The 22,730-nt window shown below is 40.1% G+C and overlaps 1 protein-coding gene across 4 annotated transcripts in view; it reads right to left on the bottom strand.

Moving 5' to 3' along the window:
• NOX4 (NADPH oxidase 4) overlaps positions 1–22,730 on the bottom strand; it is a 125,523-nt gene that overhangs the window by 88,378 nt on the left and 14,415 nt on the right. For 3 of the 4 annotated variants that reach the window (XM_054831708.1, XM_054831681.1, XM_054831691.1), the window contains exons 6-11: positions 22,385–22,412; positions 19,169–19,241; positions 14,576–14,656; positions 9,479–9,707; positions 7,238–7,402; positions 7,026–7,088 (exon numbers count right to left, since the gene is read on the bottom strand). In XM_054831708.1, the coding sequence (XP_054687683.1) occupies positions 7,026–7,088; positions 7,238–7,402; positions 9,479–9,707; positions 14,576–14,656; positions 19,169–19,241; positions 22,385–22,412 (639 nt within the window). The remainder of the gene's footprint in view (positions 1–7,025; positions 7,089–7,237; positions 7,403–9,478; positions 9,708–14,575; positions 14,657–19,168; positions 19,242–22,384; positions 22,413–22,730) is intronic. The other variant, XM_054831697.1, reaches the window with a different exon arrangement.

Below are 22,730 nucleotides of genomic sequence, written 5' to 3'. Positions count from 1 at the left end.
GGAGGAGAGGGGGCATCCTACCAACAGTGCTGGGTCAGGAAGAATGATGGAGAAAGTAATGAAATCTCTATGTAAAGTCAGTCAGTGAAGGTTGACCTATACAGACCAGGCAATGTTTTTTCTCTGCCTGAAGAGCCTGAGCTTAGTGGGCTAAATTTATTGTTTCATCGCTTCCAACAAAACAATGTCCCAAATCCCAGAGAAATTCAACATGGATTATTTGCCTGAGTGACTTCAATGAAGAAAGGAATTGTGGTTGGGTCACTGAAATCACTAGACAAGAACCACAGAGCGCAGAATTCAGCTCCCAGAAACTCCCAAAGCCTCCCTCCTCTCCAGCACCCACAGCATCTGAGGGGGGATTCCCAGGGACTAACTCTAGCACCTTCTCCAGTCAATGCAATAATGTGATTCAGACAATTTAAGGTTTGGCTCCTGTCCTGAATGTCTCTTGGAAGAGTCTCTCGCCCTCATACTACAGAAATACAGATTAGCCAAAAGCACTCCCCTTTTTCTGTTTTGCACAAGAGTGCCAGTCTAGAGGAGATGTTGTCTCAGTGTCTACATATAATGCATAAAACTCCGATGTCTCATGTCTCAGGTGCTAAAGTAATACTTCAGATATCTGTTATGGTGAAGTGTCAAAATACCTGAAAAGATAATTTATTATACACACACACAATTGTCAGAAATAAAAGAGGACAGTCTCTTGAGAACCAACATTTTAGCTGGAAAAAAACAGATAAATTACTATTCCAAATAGCAGATCTATGTTGTTGCTATAAAACAAGCCTTAATGAAGCCTTTCCATCAGCAGTTCAACTTCAGCAAAGAGGATACTGCAAACTGACTCAATTCAATCACCGTGGCACCCGCTATGCTTTCCTCCACAGCCACCACTGTAAAAGGAGGCAGCAGTAAAGAAGCTTTGATGAAAGACTCAGTTCTCTACCGCACGTACCATCGGGACTAATTTTCTTTTCTCCGCAGAGGTGGTACTTCTGGTTTAGATGGTACTCACTGAAAGACCAGTTGTGAACAGTTTGCACTGATCCTTGCATGCATCAGAAGAAGGATTTTAAACTTCAAGCTATTCAGCCAGCAGTTTAAGTGAGCTCTGAATTCACACTACGACAGTGGAACAGTATCTTCTATCTTTGTACAACACAGATTTCAGTTCCAAGGGGAAACAGGGGCATGACAGCAGCTAGCGACAACCAAAACTGTCACAAATTTGAGGTAACAGACTGTTTGATCCTGTATTTGTGGATGTTTGCTGCAGAGCAGAAGTTTTCAAACCTCAGATCTGAGCCACCCCCAAATTTAGAAGAATTTGTCTCTTGGTCTTGTCCTTATTTCAAGGTCTGTCACAATCTAAGTTCCATACGAAGTGATGTAATTGTTTCCTACCTTCTTTTGCCACAAGCAAATCAACACTACTAAAACAACAAGGTTACCAAGCTTTATGAGGTGCTGGGAGTAGACACCAGTCTTTCGGTAGCCAAGCTGTCAAACTGCAGCTTGTGAGAGTTCGTGGCTTGCATTGACTCTGTAGTAGATTCAGCAGAGACCACATGAAAAGACCCAGCACATCTTCTGAAGCACTTAACATCTGCAAAACACAAGGCTATCTGCACTAGGCTTACTGCCAATTGCTTCATGCCAACGCAAGAAATTCCAAAAACAGAGCATTCAAGGTGACTTCTCTTGTAAGACACTAATATATATTCTAAACAGGAACCTGCTTCTGAAGTCATTCATTAGCAAAAAAAAGGAAGTGCATAGCCGTAAATGGTCAGTACTATGGTTTCATGCTGCTGCAAATAATCAGTAGTGTGGTTAAGTGTCTGGAAAGAGGGGGAACTCAATACTAAGTGGAAAATGTAAGATGGAGATGGAAAGAAAGCCAATCCTACCATAAACTGCAAGCCTGAGTCTCTCCTTGTTCATAATGAAGTCAGAGGAAACAAACACTTTCCAAAATGTAAAATAAAAATTACAAAAAGGAAGAATCTCCATAAACTATTTTTTTTCTTAGTTTTGATAAGAGGTGGCGGCTTTGTATACTAAAGAAAGTGGAAGCAGTGTTTTGGATATTTAAACTGTAATGAAGGACCATCCTCTCTACTAGAAATTGGAGCTATTGCTGATGTTTGTTTGCTTTTCCAAGTTCTTTAAAGATTGCTATAGACAATGACATTCCACAGCAGATGAGTTCCACACTTTCTTCCACAGAAGTGTAAAGAAATGTCAGTCTTGGGAAGCATAGCACTGAAAAGAAGTTTTCTGATGTTTCTTTGGATGGTCTGATCTCCAGACCATATGGTGCACTTGGTCTGAAAGACACATCTCCTTAAAAGAGTTCATCAAGTGGAAACACACAAAAATCATTTGTCCCTTTACAAACCCTCAACTAAAATATTTATTTACAGAAAATATTTCTCCCCACTACAGATCAAAATATCTTGGTGCTGACTGTATTCTGCTCAGATTCAGTGGTAAGATGCAATACTATCCTATTGAAAGTCAGTAAAGGGAGTACAGTACTGAAAACGTTACTGTTTTACACAGCATAGTAACAGTTGTGTGCAGCTGTGTACAGAAACCGGTGAAAGAAGCACAGTAAAACACGTTAAAAAGAAAGCATTTTGTCAAAGTGAAATCAAAGACAGTGGAGCTATGAAGCCAATACAAAGCTAGCAGTCCACTATGAACTACCTACAACTGGCCAGCAGGTCACTTGCAGGAATCCCAGATGTTGAGTCAACCCTTCATTACCATTCCCAGCCTCTCCAATGGATAACAAAGTCAAGGAGTCACACTAGTGAATAAAAACAGTGGAAGCACACTTCAAAAATGGAGTTAAAAAATGCTAGCTTCCACATTGATCATGAGAGAAAACTGGGATCTCCAAGTGCCTGAACTTCAGAGTGTACAGGTGACATTGCCAGCAAGTCAAGGGATGCGATGCCTCCCCTTCATTCCACACTGGTGAGGCCACACCTGGAGCACTGCAATCCAGTTCTGGGCTCGTCACTACAAGAGAGACATGGACATACCGGGGAGAGTCCAACCAAGGGCCATAAAGATGCTTAAGGGTCTGGAGCATCTCTCCTATGAGGAGAGGCTGAGACAGCTTGGTCTGTTCAGCCTGGAAAAGGCATAAGGGGACCTTATCAATGTATATAAATACTTGCAGGGAGGGCTCAAAGAAGATGCAGCCAGGCTCTTTTCAGTGGTGTCCAGAGACAGGACCAGAGGCAATGGGCACAAACTGAAACACAAGATGCTCCCTCTGAACATCAGGAAACACTTTTTTACTGCGAGGGTGACGGAGCACTGGCACAGGTTGCCCAGGGAGATCGTGGAGTCTCCATCCGTGGAGATACTCAAAAGCCATCTGGACATGGTCCTGGGCTACTGGCTCTGGGTGGCCCTGCTTGAGCAGGGGGGTTGGACAGGATGATCTCCAGAGGTCCCTTTCAATTTCAACTGTTCTGTGATTCTGTGACATGAAGCCTTTGACAGCAGAGCCAGGTCACCTGTTAGCAAAGGAGCCAGACTGGCAGCTCCCAGTTCAGAGCAACACGGATTTTGCTTCTCCAAATTCCTGTGCGAATTTTGCACCAATGACTTCTGCTCGTTCCTTCCATCAGCAGGGGGAAGAACACTTTCAGTTGACAGAAAGGAAAAGAAAATAAACACTGCACGCATTTCTGAACAATGCTTACCTCTTCATGCTCACTTGGTTACAATTCAGAGCTCCCTCTGACTCCGAGTGAAACACGTGGGAGCTTTGCCAGAGTGCGATGGGAGCAGGTTCGGGCCCTTTACACAACCTCGCAGTGTTTTCCTCCACCCCGGCATTATGTAAGAGACTGAGCTAAACTGTAAATATTACACAACCTCGAAAAGGGAAGGGACTAGTAAAATATCTGCATGACTCCTTCACGCTGACTCACCCCTTCCTTTCCGCTTTTGCTTGCAGTCCTCACTTAAAGATATGCCTGAACCGGTCACTTCTTGTCTTTTAAGCATACTCCAGGCACTGTGAGATGTTTCATCAGCTTAGACAGGACATCACACGGAGCCTAAGCAGGACAGCAGCACCAGGAAGAAGGCTGCAGCCTTCCCCCCAGCTCTGCTGCAGTCGTGGCTGCGCTGCGCTCCCAGCGCCCGAACCCCCCCGCGCCCCGCATGCTGCTCTTGCTGTGGCCCTGAGCCCCGCGCTCCTACACCAGCCTAGAAAAATAACCCAGGGATTATCATCATCCAACAAAAGAAGCAGCAGTAGTGTTCCGGCTTGTTTGGTAACGACAAGTAGGTCGGATGGGAGCAGAAAAAATACCGAGTGAAGCTATAGCCTCCACGCTCTATAAGCACAGTCCCGTGTCTGGCGTCACATTCAGCAACAACAACAACAACAACAAAGCTTTCTAAGCAGGACAGCAGCCCAAGGCACATTCTATGACCTAGAAAGACATGTGGAAATGACTGTCCCCTGCTTAGGCTGGGCAAAAAGGCTGTCAAACCTAGACATTTCAAATCCTCGTTCTGCCGTAAACCAGGCATTTACCCAACAGCAGCATTTCTCCGGCATAGTTAACGTTCTACTGAAATATGTTTGTGGCAATAAAAATGAAGCTCAGTAACTCAGTGGTAACTTCCTGTCTTGTAATAGTTAAAACACCTACGCAATCTTGAAGGATTTGCTGTTATGCTGAATGATATTACTGTACTTTAAAGTATAAAGTATTGAGCACGAACAGAAATTGCCCAGTCTAGTACTACATACTTAAAATATAATGCATCGTGCATGAGTGGGAATTGCTGGTTCTAATGTTACATATTTAATACGTGACTGTAAAAATTACACAAATTGTAATTTATCAGCCAGACTTGTGTGTATATATATACAGTGAAATATACTGCACGTTATTGGAATATAAATAAGTTATATTCACTAAGAAAATCCAGGCTTGCAACAAGAGATCTATTTTTTATAGCTCCTAGATCTTTTTCTTGTGCAAAAAATCATCTTTCATAACGTGTTATTATAGTATGCCATTTTAAATACTGGTTGAAATCCTCAACTCATGCAAAGAATCTGACTTCAATAAAACATCCTATTCAACTTCAACCTATGATCTAAGCCAGTAGGTCCATGTCGGCAATCTCTTTTCTGATAAAAACTCTCATCATAACAAATAATTTTTGTCAGAGAAAAGACTACTGAACCAGGCCTAGTATCCTTTCATGACATTATTTCTGGAAATTAGAATCACATGATCCATTGTTCTAACAGTGTCCTAATATAAGAAGAGTAAATCTTTGTAACAGTCACATAGTTTCCAAACTGTGCAATTACTACTAATGATGAAGTTATTACCGTTATTTTAATTTCCACTGAGACAGTCAGAAATCAAAACATGACGTTTTGAGATTAATGTTGTAAAAAAGGTATGCCCACTGCTATAGAACAGGTGTAACTTTATTAAATATAGTGATGCTAGGGCCAAATGAGTGTAAAGAGCAATCTGAGACATGTTAAGTTCTTTAAATTTATTTTCTGATCACTAAACTGATAAAAAATATAAATAAATATTGATTGAATCATTCTGCACAAAGAAGCCAGCTACCATTCCATCAATACAGCAATGCACATCATTTTTCAGCATTGCATATCTAGTTATCTTCACGCACTGTACAGAATAAAGCCTTAAAAATTGCCTGCTGAAGTTAACAACAGATAAATAACAAATGCCTCTGCTTTCTACCAGTTAAGTGAATAGCCAGGAAAACTTTGCAAAAATAAGGCTATGCAATGCCTAATATTTCTTCATCAAGCTATACAGAGGCAGCTTCCTTTAAGCGAGATTGACTCCCAGATTTACAGCACAGAATTTATTTTGGATGGAATTTAATGTGGGTTCCCTTGTGATGGTACCTACCTGCCGGCCCAGCATATAGATAAATAATTTTTTTTAAAAAAAAAAAACCAACACAAAAACACAAACACACCCAACCACAACAAAACGCCCCACAAAACCAAAGAGCTGAGATTGAACACGACCTGGTTGTGCCCTCTGAATCTCATGTAACATTAAAACATCTCAGCTGGTCCACAGCCCTAGGTACAATTCAGTGGGGATAAAGTATCAGTTATCCATCCAAAGAAAAGAACCAAACATGAATATTCATTTCCATAGTCGCCTTTTAGAAGAATATCAGTTTCAGGCAATCCTAAATTATTCCCTTTGGAAGGAAAAGGCTGCCACTAATATCCAACCTTAGACTCTCCTTTTTGTAACATAGCCGGTGCAGTACAGTGATTTTCTGGTAGCATCTCTGCACTACTGGCAGGTCTACACTAGCTTGTCTCTGCACTACTTACTCCTGGAGAACTTCAGATATGTTTATATACACTTTTACTTTATTCCAGTCTGTCTCCAGGGGGTCCAGTTCCCATTCTAGATCCATTGAGCTGAGTAAGTAATAATCCCAGTGTTCTATGATTTCACTGGTATACCGCTTTAAGTCATCGATATATCTCTCAATATAAAAATAAAGTAGATGACTATTTTGGAAATTTATTTTTTTTTTTAAACGTGATGTTTTTCTAACTTTGGAAGAGGCAGTTGTAGGAATGTCTTTTCATTGATGACAGAAAATTTATTACAATTTGTGCTCATTCTGTGTTAAGTCTACAAAAACAGCTGAAACCTTTTTTTATGAAACAATGATCAAAATCACATGGATTTTATTTATTTATTTATTATTGTTTTTCACTTATGGAAGACTTTGAAAAAAGTTCCCATTACCATTTTCTCAACAGTGAAGAAAATTAAATATGTATTCAGTACTGTCATACATAATAATCATCCCATTTCATATTCATTGGTACCCTCATAAATGAAACATAAGCTCTTCTGGAGGGAATTTTCACCTTGAAGGCAATAAAGACCATTTGCTTACCAAATATAAATAAAAGGGAAAGTACAGGGAAAAAAAATCATATTTCTTACCATTGTAAGGGTGAATGGATGGCTTTCCAGTGCGGACACTCTTGGACAGTGTAGAATAACATACTGAAACAAAATCAGACAGAGAAAATAAAATGATAGAAAAGGTATGTTGACAACATTCAGTGATGGGTTAGTAGGTACAAAGTGAAAGTCATCCCTATCGACAATGCTACATGAACAGCAGTGATTTCTTTAGGGGCATATTAACTCACCTGACCAGGCCTTGCTTTAAAGTCATCTTTCACCATCCTTACTTCAAGGACATTGGAGGGATGGCTTATCACCGAAGTCACTGTGACCGGTTTATTGCTGCGGATGTAGCGGTACAGCCTTTCCACACAGTACAAGCACAGAGGTCCAGAAATCCAAAACCAGGTCTATGGGAGAACAAAAACATGATACCTCGAGGACTTTTCATTTTATGTTTTCTAATTTCAAAACTATCTGAGTGCTTGCAGGACCTCATTTCACATCTATTGTGGAACAGTGTCTTGGTCACAAGTAACTTCCACATCTCTACGTGAAGAAATCCAAGCGTGTTATGGAGTCTTAATCAGTCTAACTGGCATCCACAAGCACAAACAATTTCAATCATAAAACTCATCAGGAACAAAATGCTAATGACCTAATTTTCAACCATGTTACTCTGGTTTTATGTAGTTAGATAGCAACTGGTTTCAACAGTGAATGACACAGTACATATACTGTTTCAAAACCTAACAGACCATAGTACTATAAAACTGGTTAACCTTTATGGCAAAACACTTTCTGGCTTACAATATTATTTGACTATTACCTTCTTCTAATCATCTCAGGTATAAGCAAAAAACTAAGAAAGAAGCCATTCTTGTGCTACAGAGTTTATGTTTATATTAAATTAACATAAAACCACATACAAGAGAGAGAAATGGGCACTTTTAAATCACGAGTCATTTGTCCCTGTGAAAGATGTGTATATGCTAGAAAAATAATGCCGTGGAAACGCCCGTTTCTCTGCTCTGATTATACAGGGAGCTCTGGGTGACTACCTCAGATGGAGACATTTGCAGCTGCTCAGCTAAATCCCATCCTAAGAGGCAATTACTAACAGCTTATGGCAGAGCTAACTACTACTAATTCCACATCTGCTCGGTCATTCAAGCCATGGCACTGAAGCGCCCTCGGCCCTCATCCATCTTCCCTTCCCAATTTTTGATTACACATCAGCATCTCTTGCAACTAGCAGAGTAGTTAATTTCCTCAAGCACCTCTGGCCTTAAAAAAAAAACTTCAGTAGCTCACAAGACCAAGGCTTTTTTTTTTTTTTGGCCTTTTTTTTTTTTTAAATTGGTACCACTGAGTGTATAAAACACTCCCAAATCTAAAAAAGTCCTAAAATAATGTTACCAGCTGCCAGGAGAACACTGAGTGACCATTTCTTTCTATGGCTCTTCTCTTCCCACAAACAGCTCTAAAGTGGACATCTTAAGCCCCAAAGATGACTGTTTGATATCCTGTGGGTCATATGGAGCCAGACATACATTGACGCTTGTAATTCAGGACTATCGCCACAACAAAATATAAATCTAAAGAACTTTGTTGGAGGACTTCAATGCAGAATTCACTGTTTCGTATTATAATTACACGCTCCATAGTAAAATGGGTTCCTACTGCAGCTAGTGAGGGACATGTGTTCTACAGAAAACAATTATAATAAGAAACTCCTGTGAGGTCTGTTATGGGACCACCTTGAATGGTGGGCCTTGGACTTGTGAACTCCGTATGCCCAGACTTCCTCAGGCTACTTGCCAATACAGTCCAGCTCATCTTTTCTCAAAAGAAAAGAGAAAATTTGGATGAAGAAAAAGCTGCTGCCACAAAACATAAAGAAACAAAAGGAAAACGGAAAACAGAAGAAAAGGCTTTTCTATCCCCACTGTCATCATACTCATTTACCCATGCCACACATAAAACAAGCCTGTCTGCAAACAACAGGCTATACAAAGCCAAACCACAACCAACTGAAACCCAGAAATGAGTATTAGGACTTGCATCCGCATAGTAAAAAAGAGAATAAATGGCGTTTGATTATTTCAATTAACTACTGCCGCACAATGCTTACAAAGGGACCTTATGAATATGTTATATAAATGTTTGCTCTGAAGTGCTACACTGCAATTTAAAGTCACATTTATAGCAAGACCAATACATCTCTTACCGTGTCGTACAAAAAAAGACCATTACAGCCAATCTCTTGACATTTTTCCACCCTATTCTATGCACCACATTGTAATGCAGTTCAAGGTTTAATACAGATTGTTTTTCCCCCACCAAATCTTTGAATGCCTGAAAAAGGTTTTAATAATATTTTCCATTATTAAAACATCTGGTCTGGAAAAGCAATAATTAGTGGTTATGGCTGACTGAAAGACTTGGCATGGCTTGTAATACCTGAAACGTCGGATCATACAGACCTCTGGGAAGTGTGACTGGAACTTGGGTTCCTCGGAACAAATTCTCATAAAGTTATTTTGTACAAAGGGTTCTGGTATTGATAAGTCCTCTGGGAAAGGCTCAGTAGTATAGTCAGGAAACGTCTCTTCAAAAGCCTTTGGCACCGTCATATTCTCTCGGAGCGTTTTGTTAGGATTAAAGCAACCAGGAGGGTGTTCCTCTAAGTTGGTCTGGTACTTGAGCACTCCCCTACAGGAAAATGCAAACAGCAAAGACACTGAAGTAACAGTCAAAATCAAGCTACTTATCTTAATTCGGAGAGGTTTTAGAAAGCAGTCACAAGGCTCATCTTCTGTAAGATTTTTTTTATTCCATTTGCTTTCAGGACTTTCTATGAGATCGATGCTTTGCAGCTATAGAGCCCTCTGTCACTAGAGGCAAGGTTTCACTTTTCCAGCTCACTTGGCACCCCCTCACTGAACAGCCTCAAGCTTAATACTGCTTGAAAGGGGGAGATATTGTGGGTGCCTTGAAAAAAAAACCTAAATAATCACATTTCCAGTTCAATCACACCCAGGCAGTTTTCACTCATCCTCCCTACAGTCAGCAAGCCCCATTTTTTAAGGCAATCTGTAGCAGAAGTGGCCAAAGTTGTGAAATCATAAACTGCAGGAATGTTCCCACTACTTGGTGTTTATCAGGTTTGCACACAACGGTATAATTTGCTCCTTTGAATATCATCTTGTCAAATAGATAGAAGGAAAAACAAAGTCCTGTGTGATAGCCAAGGAACCTTTCTTGCAAATTATTTTTCGGGTCCATGCTTTTTTTTTAAGCTAAAGTTAAATTCATAGTAAAATGAAGTGAGAACTTTGCAGCTAGAACCTGTGAAAAAAGAATTGGAAACCTGAGACACTCTGGGATATCTCAACACATGAATGAATCATTGAAAACAGGGAAGAACCGATAATACCAGTAATAAAATTCCTTGGAAGTACTACTTGCCTCCAAATCTGGATTTGATGACAGTAAAACCACAAGGAGGAATATTTGAAAAAACAAAGGGCTAAATAACAGCTGTAGAGGAAGGTGCTGGGTGGGAAATAAGGCACGCTGACACAATGTCTGGTGAGACGTGCCCTCTGAGCGCTAGGCCATGTGGTGAAGGCTCACCTCAAGTATACGATCAAACATAAGGACATATGCTCTCCTCTCTGCTCCCCAACGTACACACAGCAGCAGCAGCGAGAGTTTAATTCAGAAGAGAGAGAAGTAGGATATCTGCAATATTCCCAACTCAAATGGATTCCAAGAGGCTACTGGCAACCTTCCCTACTGAAAAGCAGTCCTGACAGCTAGTAACAAGCTTCCCGCATGATCCAGTGAATAATGTGCAGCTTGGAAGTTAAACCTACTCCCTCTAAACTCCATGTCTGACCCTGGGAGAGCCACCTGGGAAGCATCCATGTGCCTACACCCATGCTTCTGCATGTACTTATTTGCCCAATCATGCCTATTGCTTGCATCTGGCATCACTGTTGGTTATCACATATTTGCTAAGTGGCAGATACCCCAAGCCTTATGCTAGTTCCCTGCTCCATAAATATTACGGTGCCTCATGGATTTAGCTGGAAGTCACAGCACAGGCAATATTTTTTCAATCAACTTTGTGTGCATGCCTGCCAGCTGCTCTTACAGCTTCTCTGTTCTCAGAACATCCCAAAAGAGGATTCAAAGTTTTCCCTGAGACATGAATAGCTGAACTGCAAACATCAGCACCCCTTCCAGTGATCCCTAGTTTGTTCAAACTATTACAAACATGCTAACTGGTAAACTGGGATGACAAAGCTGCCTGTTAACAGCAGCTGCAATGACTCCCATTTCTGAAGCTGTCAAGGAAAGGCAAGCTGTCTTACACACCCAAGATCAGATCCCAGAAAGGTTGAGTTCTGCACAATCTTTAAGGAGCCTAAGATATATCCTCACGTATTTATTTGGTACAACACTTGAATACATAAAAATTGATATGTGGATGTCAGTAAGTAGGAGACAGGCATCTTCAGCAAACAAAAACGGGAGAGACAAAAAGGGCAAGTCATATGAAGCGTCCTACTGGCTGAGCAACACAGCATGCAGTCTATTTGCATGGGCATACATCAACCTCTGCCCCAATTTTCCACCCCCAAACTAGAGATAACATTCACTTCTGACTAGAGCTGGAAAATATCTATCACTGTTTCTTGATGGATTTATGATGATTGTAGAATCATAGAATGGTTTAGGTTGGAAGGTACCTCAAAGATCATCCAGTTCCAACCCCCCCTGCCATGGGCAGGGACACCCTCCACTAGACCACGTTGCCCAAAGCCCCATCCAATCTGGCCTTGAACAATTCCAGGGAGGGGACATCCACAACCTCTCTGGGCAACCTGCTCCAGTGCCTCACCACCCTCACAGGGAAGAATTTCTTCTCTATATGTAATCTAAATCTCCCCTCTTTCAGTTTATAGCCATTACCCCTTGTCCTATCACTCCATGCCTTTGTAAACAGTCCCTCTCCATCTTTCCTGTAGGCCCCTTCAGGTATTGGAAGGCTGCTATCAGGTCTCCCCAGAGCCTTCTCTTCTCCAGGCTGAACAACCCCAACTCTCTCAGCCTGTCTTCAACTGAGCTATAGGTCAATGGTTCTCAATGTTTTTACAGGGAACTACACTGCCCCTATCTTCTCATCCATCTTCCACTGCTCAACTCAAGGTGAGTTGCTTGAGGGGTCTCCTAAAGGTCAATGTGTGGGTGGAATCTGAAGAATTTTCAGCCTTCAGAAGATATATCCTTGCATAACTCTAGTGAGTTGTATTCTCAGCTCCTGTGAGCCAGCATAACCCACTTAACTCCATAATAATACCAAATTTGGATCAGCTGAGGATTGGGCTCCAAATGTGCCTTATGTTTTATAGCCCCTTATACTGGTACTAGAAACATCAAGCTTCTGTTTTTACATAAACTATTTTTTTGTTGTTGCTATTACTGGCTTAAAAAAATAGATAAATTAATGTAGATATGCACCAAGCCTTAAGCCACTAAAATATTTGAAAGTCACATCACAAGAAGTACAAGAGCAACAAAAATCTTTAAGGATAATTCCCTGAAAGACTCTCCTCTCCTTTAGGGTAGGGATAAAAGAATAAACCAATAACATATGACAGATGAATCATGTCACTTTATATACCACTAAGAAGTACTTGGCTAACCTGAAGAAGAGGATAGTACAAGAATATACCCATAATAGTTTGAAACAAAACAAGAATCCAGGAATTCTGTGGAAATATTCAAAAGGAGAGACTCCCAAGACAGGTAAATCCTCACCCAATCTCCCTGCACAGTCCAGCCACAGGAAATGCCTTGCTCTGTAGAGTAACTGGCCATGCCTCTGCAAATCTCTAAGACGTGCTATGTAGGAGTTACTCGGGCAGCTAAGCGTGGGTGTCTAAGCTTCCTTTATTCTCAGAAGAGATCTTCTAATTAGTATCACCAATGGAGCCCAGAAATCAATCCAGCTCACTTGAATGTAGAACTTTGTAGCAGCAGGTTCGCTGAAGCATTCTCAAAGCTCCACTGATTGTATTTATTAGAACTCATTAGACTATAATGGGAAACAGACGTTTAGAAAACATGTAGAGACCTACATTTAGATATCTTAAACTTGAACTGACTCCCACTCTCCATGACTCATTCTTCTCCCACTTTTAACTGACACTTAGGTTTTTTTTAGATTCACACTGAAAGGTTTTACAATTCAGTATTAAGGAGGTTATGTACAAGATGACTGTTTAATGCTTGGTGTATTCCTGCAGCCTCGGTTTGCAAACTACTCCAACTAGACTTCTTCCTTCATGAAGCGGCAACGTGGTTAGGAAGACAATGGGCAAAGGATAATACAGGGAAGGAGATGAATTAAACTGGACATGAAAAATACTCTGAAGGCAATCACTGGAACAGATTGCCTAGGGAGGTTAGAGAATCTCAGTCACCAGATGTTTTCAAGAAGTTAGACAAACACCTGTCAAGAATAATTTAGCCAAAGTTCATCCTGCCCCAGGATGGGGAGAACAGGTTAGGTCCATCTTCCCCAGACATGAACAAGAGCTATGCCACAGGAAAAAAACAAACAAACAAACAAACAAAACCCCACACACACACCAAAAAAATCCAACCTAACAAAAAACCCCACGGAGAACTGAAATTGTGTCCAGGAGTTTCAATTGTTTTGAACTCATTATTTCAACTCACCAGACCTCAAGCTGTGTTTGTTCTGTTCAAAAACATACTCCTACCGTGATCTTGCTAGGCCTAATTACCTTTCACTGTTTACTTTAAGCAGCGGTGCTCAGTGTCGCACAGACATTCCAGCACCCCATGTTTCAGTACGTGTTTGATGACATGGAGAAACAAACCTCATTCAAACACACCTTTCCTTCCCTAGACCAATCTCTGTACCTACATCCACAAAGGAAACTTCAGAGGCGTGAATGGACCAGATTTTCACACCAACTTGTGGAAGCTGCTTTACCTTGCGGTAGAGCTGGGCTTGTTTGTGCCAGATACAGACCTGACCATCAGCTTCATGGCACGTGAACACCGGTCTCATGTTTGTGAAAACAAGAGGAAAATACTAGTAAATAGTATCATAGCAATTAGAAAGAGATAATTAGGGAGAGGCCATTCCTTCCCTCTCCTTAGGAGTCAAAGTGGAAGGTAGAGAAGAAAGAGAAAGGGATGAGCAACTTTACTTCACACCCTCTTCTCAGCAGCCAGATAAGAGGGGGCAGAAAAGAAACAGTACTGTTTTCCTGATGTTCCACTAGAAACTGGTAAAATGGACAAGCAATAAACTTAAGTGAAGAACTTTGTGCTAGCTGGCTGTAGTAACACACAGTTCTCCAACCTACAGACTGAACATTATTTAAATAATAACCTGTTGAAAAACTGATGAGCCTAGCATCTTGTCAAGAAGCTGGCCCACTGTGCACAAGCAAGCTCAAGAAAGGCAGTAGTCAAGGGTACTGCTCTTTCTGGTTGTTCTTCAGGAAAAGGGACAGTGTTTTCCATCTACTTACCCAGAAACATGCAGTATCAGCAGCATATAGAAGACAAAGAAAAGGTTGTGTGTATACCAGAAGATGTCATAGTTTGAAACCCTGAAAAGAATAAACCATGGTTCAATGCTGTTTCACTCAGATGAAATCACTGCTAATTAAAAGCAGATCTGTGCATAGGACATCATTATACACCACGTAGTCACGTAGGATAGTCAAAGCCCAGTATGTACTCCTACAGGCACACTGTACTTGCAAGCAATTAAGTGTTGAGAAGAACGGATGACTGGCACAGAAGTAAAGAGCTGAGAAAGAGAGATGAAGGAACAGAAGTACAGAGCTTGCTGAAGAACTCTTCCTAAATTAGGAGGCTTCACTGCTTTTGTAGATCCTCCTTAGTCCCTATCAGATCCATATAGCTAGAATAGTTCTTCAGTCTCCAGGCTCGAAACTCAACCTCTTTACAGCAAGCTCCTCCTTGCGTTCTCCCTGTCCCAACACAGGGCTGTGGTGTTTAATGTGTCACTAGTGATACGACATACAAACAGGCAGTGTAGACAGCAGCAGACGGGCTGGTGGGAAAGGTAAAAGAAACTTGTGAGGGTATGGAGTGGAAGGAGATACAGGAGGAAAGGGAACTAGAGCAAGGAGGCAGCAAGAGGACAGGTAGGAGGATTTTCAGGGCAGGAGGCCACATAGCGTGGGGCTCTAGGACTGATGGTCCTGGGAGGAACAAGAAGAACATTACCACTGTGAGGATTTCCTTTCATCAGTAATTTGTTAGGTAACGTAAAAAGAACCAAGACCAAAGAAAATACTCATCTGGAACTGTTTTCTGTTCAGCCTGTTTGTTTTTTCTTGAGTAAAACAGTCACCAAAACCCAACAACAACCAAATGATTAAGAAAATACTCTACTTCACAGCACACAAACACACCTCTCACACTACACAGCATGGTAGGAGAGTCCCCTCCAAAACCAAAAGACCTACCCCCATTCATAAGCCAAAACTATTATTAAATAAAAACAACCTTAACTCTGAGAACATGGTTTAAGAAGCTACTTCTCCAACATAGCTAACCTTTTTCAGAATTTTTTCCCCTCCTACGGCCTTTTACATAAACAGCGAACTACCCTTCAATACATCTGAAACACACACTGCATTTGTTTCTGTCGCTACAGGACTTAGTTGTTTCCTTTCTCAAGACAGAAAAATAATTTTGATATTCTGAGGGCCACCAAAAACCCAAGCAAGGGCAGTTCTAAGGAACCCAGCAACAGCAAGGGGCTCTGAAACCCTCACTTCATCCTGCCACCCTTCCCTCATTCAGCACCATGCTAACATTTTTTCCTCCCTGAGGCTGCTCAAACCATTCCCAACTACCCACACCCTGGTAGGCATTTCCACGCAGTCACTCAGCAGTATCTGCAAGGAGTTGTGGGAGTGAACATCAGTAAGATGAAAGTAAAGGATGATGATGAGTGGAAGCACAATGAGAAGGCACAAGGAAAATAACATTTACCCCCAGACCTGAAACAGGTCTTGGAGCTCTGGTTTAATTTGGTTATCTTGCTACAATACCAAAAGCTGCACAGTGAATTCATTTGTATTGGATCTTTGAGCACTTTTTTTTCAGAAAGCACCAATCTTGCAAAATTTCAGTGATGGAAAGTCAATCCCAGCTTCTGACATGTTGTTTTCAACAGCTAATTGTTATTACTAGCAAAATTACTGTGCGCTTCTTGTCCAAACATACCTAAATGTCAGCTTCCAGCCAGCTGAGCATTTTATTCTTCTTTCAGCATTCCTGCAGATCCCTCTACTATAAAATCCTGTTTCCTCACATGTATCCAGTTCCCCTAAATGTAATCAATTCCTCTCAACTTCACCTCCTTAAACTAAGGAGAACCTTAAACCTCTTACCATGAAGCATATTTTCCAACATTTCAATAACTATCTATTTCTTACTTGTATCCTTCTTCAACTGTGTGTCCTACAGATACATACAGTATTCCAATACACTCAATAATCCCCCTACTGCTACATGTATTTCTTATAGTTCTTCAGAACATTTATTACTTTATTTATCTTCTTCTTAGGGCTTTGAATAGACATTATTCACAGAATGAATGCATTTCTAGAGAACTCAAAGTCCTGAAAATTTGAGATCAAGTTGAATATTTAATTTTGGTTCATCTACTTCAGAATTTTTCAGGTGAAGACCTGCAAGAGTTAGCTTATTGAGAAATGTAAGGGGAAATTGTCATGCTTTAGAAGGGACACAGTAAGCAGCACAGTTTTGGAAAAATATTTTTAACCCTGTTACAGCTAGTTTTGAAAAGGAAGATATATATAGTAGTTAAAAAATGAAATCAAAGACTGGAATATTCAGTTACAAGAAGAAGAGATGGCACTGGAGCAGCTTATATTTTAATGTTCCTTTAAATATATGATTTCCAAAGTCACTAGTAATTGTGTTCCATGGAAACAGTCTTGAACAACATTCATTTGAAAGTTAGCAGAAATGTCAGCATTTATTCACAGGATTTATTTTATTTTCTAATAATTTTATAACCCTTCCAACAAACAACTACCGAACAAAAAACATTGTTCTAATTTTTAGGTGTGACACAGCAAAAATTCAGGAAATTTTTCAAACAATATTCACTTTCCCCCTTTAAAATATTAGCAGCTAATTCGATCCTCCTAATACTTATTCACACAGCTTACTGAACAAGTGAAGGCAAGAAAATAGCAGGATAATCATGCATAGAAAAATGTCAGGAAGAACACACCAAGGAAGAAATGATTAAGCAGGTCAGTGTGCAAGAGCGGATTAGGGCTGAAATCCAAGAGAGTATAATAGTCTCTGAAATACTTTAAAAAAAGCCCAGTTTCTGATAGGCAGTGAACATTTACAATTCATTTTCCTAAGACTATAGCATGAGCTTAGCCGTCATAAGGCACTTGAGAATCCACAGGGAAAGAGATTAAAAAGGGACAGACCGATGCACATGGAAGCTTGTTTCCTTAGAAAAACACACCGTAAAGCCAAACAAGCCATAAGCCTGAGGGAGAAGCCAGGCTAAAATTTCTAAATAAGAATTATTACTAGAGTAACAAGAGATACTGATCATCTCTTAAGGGCTTCGATTCTGCTGACTAGATGGCAGAAAGACGGGAAAGCACTTGCACTTACAGTAATTGAAGAAGGAAATAACAAGCATGTAACTTGGAAAGATGGAAACCTTTATTGCATGACCTGCAAAATTATTATTTCCAAGAATATGTTTGCAACTAATTATATTTTCCTAAGTTTCCCAATCATTAATAAGTGCTGTTCTTTTTTTACGAATTTATCATGGCCTTGGAGAAAACAGGACTTTGTTCTGGCTCAGTGCTGCACGGTGAAGCAATTGTTTCTTTTTTCCATCTTCCCAAAACTGGCTTTCTTTTGCACGTAGAGCCATCCGTGTGGACTAGGTAACGTGCAGCCATGTCTGACATCTCGCGCAGCAGTCTTACCCTGTACTTCGGTAGCCTACAGTGCCTCACAAAGGTCTCAACCTTGCAAGTATCTTTGTCTACAAAAAATGCACAAGTATTTGCTGAACTACTTTAATGAACCAGCACCTGATAACACTGCTACTCAGGAAAGACAAATTAGTTCATCAAAGTTGAAAACCGCGTATCTAGCCCACATCAGTGGAGCACCATTAATGTTTGAAGATATGGAATTAAAATAGCCTTCAGTGTCTGCTGAATTGAGATGATGTGTTTACATAATCAGTCTTTGAATTCACCAGAGACTGCTATAAAAACTCAAGTTGTTGTGTTTTTTTTTTTTTAATATGCTTCAATTGCAGAATCCAAGCCTTAAAAAGGCCACAACGTTGGGCTAGATCCTCCAAGGTACCAGTCACTCAAATGTACTACAATATGCATTCAATAATGTTGGTACAGAATGTGAACCCACTGGAGGGCAAAACCTTTAGCAGCTACTCTAAGCCAACACTGCATTGCTGTTTTAAAATTATAATCGACATTAAAAAGAATATATCTGACAGCCAGAAGCAGAGCTTTAAAAAAAGCAACGTTCTACCTAAGTAGCACAATTCTGTTTCAGTTTGCTTCATTGCTGAGGTTTTTTGTTGCTGGGTGGTTTTTTGTTTTGGTTTTTTTTTTTTTTACAGTTTGTTGTTACAATTAATTGGTGAAAATAATAAAGATATCATCTTACTTTACTTCCAGTGGACTTAATTTATGCATTGGACAGAACTTTCCATATGCTTAGTTTACTGCCTCTCTGTACAAACACGAAAAAAAGAACTATCTGAATTTTTAAGAGTCTAGATTTTTAACTGATCACATTCCTCAAACAATAATGTTCTCTGAAGGCAATTTAATCAGGTTTTGTAATTTTTTTTAATACAAAATTCACTGTGCTATTTTACCTGCAAGCTCGTAAGAAAAGGGCAAGAAAACTGGTATTTTAAACACTTATTCAAATACTTCTTGCCTCATATTGCATTTACTCTTCATTCCCTCTAATCAGTATGAGAGTATGATTACTCAAATGGCATTTTTCAGCATAATGATCAGATAGTGTCTTACCTGATGGCATATGTAGAAGCTGTACACATTAGGAATAATACTAACACCATAATGACTCCAGTCAGACCTGGAACTAAAACAAACATAAGGGAACTTACATTTGAACTGTGAAGAGGTATATCTGTCTCCTATGACCTTTTAGGAGTGGAATTTATTAGACATACAAATCGTGATTCAATCACACTCTTGTATGTATTTCTCTCTTGAACACAATTCAGGCATCAAACGAGATAGGAAAGCAGAGCCGTTGTGTTATTTCCCACCTTCCCAGAGGAAACTGCCCTTTTCCTTGCATTTCACCATGCATCACTAATTTCCTCTTAGTCTTTGCTCCTGTAATCATTTGCTCACGACATTTGTCTCTAAGCAGGTAACCAAGAACAAATCCTGTCCATTTGGTTATTTGTAAGACTGACTGCACAAGTTTCTATATCTCTTTTTTTTATTCCAAACCCTAAACTCTGTTGAACACGACAATTAAAAACCTGGTCAGAGACAGAATTTCAAGCAAATCAATTTCTATGCAAGCTGTCACTACAATTGTTTGCCAAACCATTTCATCCTGGAATGAGAAAGAGCCTGAAATTACTCTCTATGGCATTGTATCATGCTTGAAATTGTTGCCTGTAGAGCAAGGTCTGTGAGAGTGATCTACAGCCAGCATTTGAGAAGGAAAGGTTAAAAACATTAAGGATTGCACTCATCTGTTCAAATGCAGACTTGTATCAGAACTAGTCTATCCTTGGCTCTTTTTTAAGTCAAAGGAGAGAAACAAGTATTTCTACGGCATGATTCATCTCATTCTATCGTTGAATTCTGCCCATAAAGTACAGAAAATCATCAGCCTAAAGACAGATTAGAAAAATCCCAACCAAAGTTCCTATTTTTTCTGAGCACCTTATCTTCAAAATTGCCATCCAAGGAATTAAGAATCTGAATTAAGAACCTAAAATCCATGAAGCATTACATCAAAACCTTTTACCTCTCGAAGAAGGATAGTTTTTAAGCATAGTCTCTGGTCACCCTAACAGCCACGTGTTTGGGTTTAGAAAAGCCAGTCAGGCTAATTACCAAGCACAAAGCTAAATAAGTGCTGGTTTAGTGTCAGAATATAAGCGCCTCAAGCAGCTTTCATGGACGTAAGTGACAAACCTACAGATTGTAATGGTCCAGGATCTTTCAAAGGATCACATCCTAATGATAAGAACGAGCTAATATTTAAATAATTGATTATGATTTTAGACCCTTTGGCAATAAACAGACAATTCCAAATCTTATCTTTTTATAAACTTCTCAATATCCGCTTGTTGAAAAGTCTGATATCCAAAATCTGATACATTCCCAATCACTCCTCAGTTTTACAAACTGTAGAAAAAATCCTGGTCCTACAATCAATGGAAGTTTTGTCACGGACTCCATAAGAAACATAATTTCACTCCTTCATGGAAAGGTTACAATTAAAAGCAGTTGCAATAAAAAAAAAATGTGCATTCTTTCCATTGCGACCTCCTTCATTTCTTCTATCTTAATCTAATTTGATATGTAGTGTGCAATCAATCTCCCCTCTGACACAAATACTTCCAATCCAATCGCAGTACAGCACTTGACCCAGCTTGTCACTCAAGCCACAGATCACCTTTTACATCCAGTTCTTAAATTCTCTTCTCCATCAAACTGCAAACATGAAATCACTCACAACCTTGCCCCAATTCATGAGCCCATTTTTAGTGTTTCCCCTCCTCCTTGTCTCTCTTTTCCTCCGCTAACTATAATCTTGAATACTTGTTCCTCCCACAGTTAGCCTCACACCCTCATACAAGGAGGTTCTCTCCTGGACTGATCTGACAAACCATCACACTATAAATCCTTCCAACTCCTTACTCCTTCTCTTCACTGTGTTAAAAAAAAATAATAATCACCCACTAAATCTGGTTCTGAACTGTTTGGGAAAAGACTATTTTTTTTTTTTGCATATTTGTACAGCTCCCAGTGCAGCAAAATCTTGGTCCCTGTCTGGGCACTCCTTCCGCACAAATAAGTGTTAGTTACCAGCCGTTAGGATGAGGAGCGATCTGAGCAATTTTAAATTAAAGATGACTTAGAATCATTGCTTTTTGCAACAGTGTGCTCAAACTTCTGAAAATGCAATATTTTCCTGGCTGTCAGCAGGTAAAAGGAGTTCCACCTTGCAGGTCCTCTGCTCAACTAGAGAGGCCTCAGGGTGTCCCCAGAAGTTGGGACAATATTTGATGGGGCCTCTACACTGGTTCTCCACCCAAAGTCCTTCTCCTTCATCCAAGATATTAAATATAACCCTTAGCTGCTTGTTCTGATTCTCCCTCCCCCATCTTTAACTCCCTCCTCCATCAGTTACCCTCTTTTAAGCCCCCACCACTGATTCATGAACTACACCCGTTTTACCCAACTGATTTCCAGTTGGCAGTTAACTCATACCTCAATTTCTATCATCTCACTTTCTCAACTCCCAACTGATCTAAACCTCGCTTGGGATATTGGAAAGCCCTTTCCCACAGACTGCTAATTCCAGTAAACGTATTGGAATTGACAGGCCCAGAACCCCACTTACTGCTGTCCAGACTGATTCCTTTGGACCTTGCCCTAAATGCTACCAAGTTGGGATTTTTGCATTTGATCTAAATAAAGGTGAAAGAGTTGATATCAGAAAGGACCTTTACCTGCTCATGAAGCACTACAGCTTGGGCTTCTGCTTACCCTTCCATACCCAAACATTGTTCTGTTCTAAATTCTTGCACCAAAATGGTCTTTACTTATTTATTCTGAGTGCTGAAGCCTGATTCCCCTGTAACAGTTTAGATGGCTCTGAAATCAAACCAACCCTTAAATAAACCAGCTGAAGCAAGAACAACACTTTTTGTTGTGTTTCTTTTTCTAGAAATTGGATCATTTAGGAATTTGATTTTAATATTATGCAGAATCTCTGTTTGATGATTTTCCACTGACTCATCTGTACAACAACAGCTTTGAAGATGCTGCTCGTCCTACTACAGGGCTTATGTAACTTCTCCCTCCTGACTACTGGATAAGCAAGCCCAGGTTATATTAACACGAATAACACATCTCAACCTAGCTGAGATACGCCAAATGGAGCATGCGAACACAGGATCAAAATGTTTCTTCCAGAGAGTGATGATGAGAGGCAGAAAATTTTATTGTTCAGTTTTGCAACAGACTTACCAGTAGCAAAAAGCAGTTTCCTTGGGTCCTGGAAAACAGACAGGCAAAAAAAATAATAACCAACATATATGATTTTATACCCATATTAATAACGTAGTAATAATAAGTAGCTCGTAAAGCTCACGCGCTTGATGGCATAAGCAATCCCTAAATCGGGATGCAGGAATGGATGTGGTATTTGGTAGCAGTTTACGCTGACTGCGATTCAACATACATTAAGCGTTAGCCTTTGCATTTCCCCAGTGAAGACAATTCTGATCTGTTATGAAAAACTGGGATCCAGATAATTTTACAGCTAATTACTTTTTGAAAGCCTAACTTTACTCAGTTACCTCATAGCTTTGGG

The sequence above is a fragment of the Grus americana genome, chromosome 1 (genome assembly GCF_028858705.1).
Source record: "Grus americana isolate bGruAme1 chromosome 1, bGruAme1.mat, whole genome shotgun sequence".
Classification (NCBI taxonomy): Eukaryota; Metazoa; Chordata; class Aves; order Gruiformes; family Gruidae; genus Grus; species Grus americana.
The sequence above is the reverse complement of the archived record's forward strand: the minus strand, read 5'-3'. Positions and strand labels throughout refer to the sequence as shown.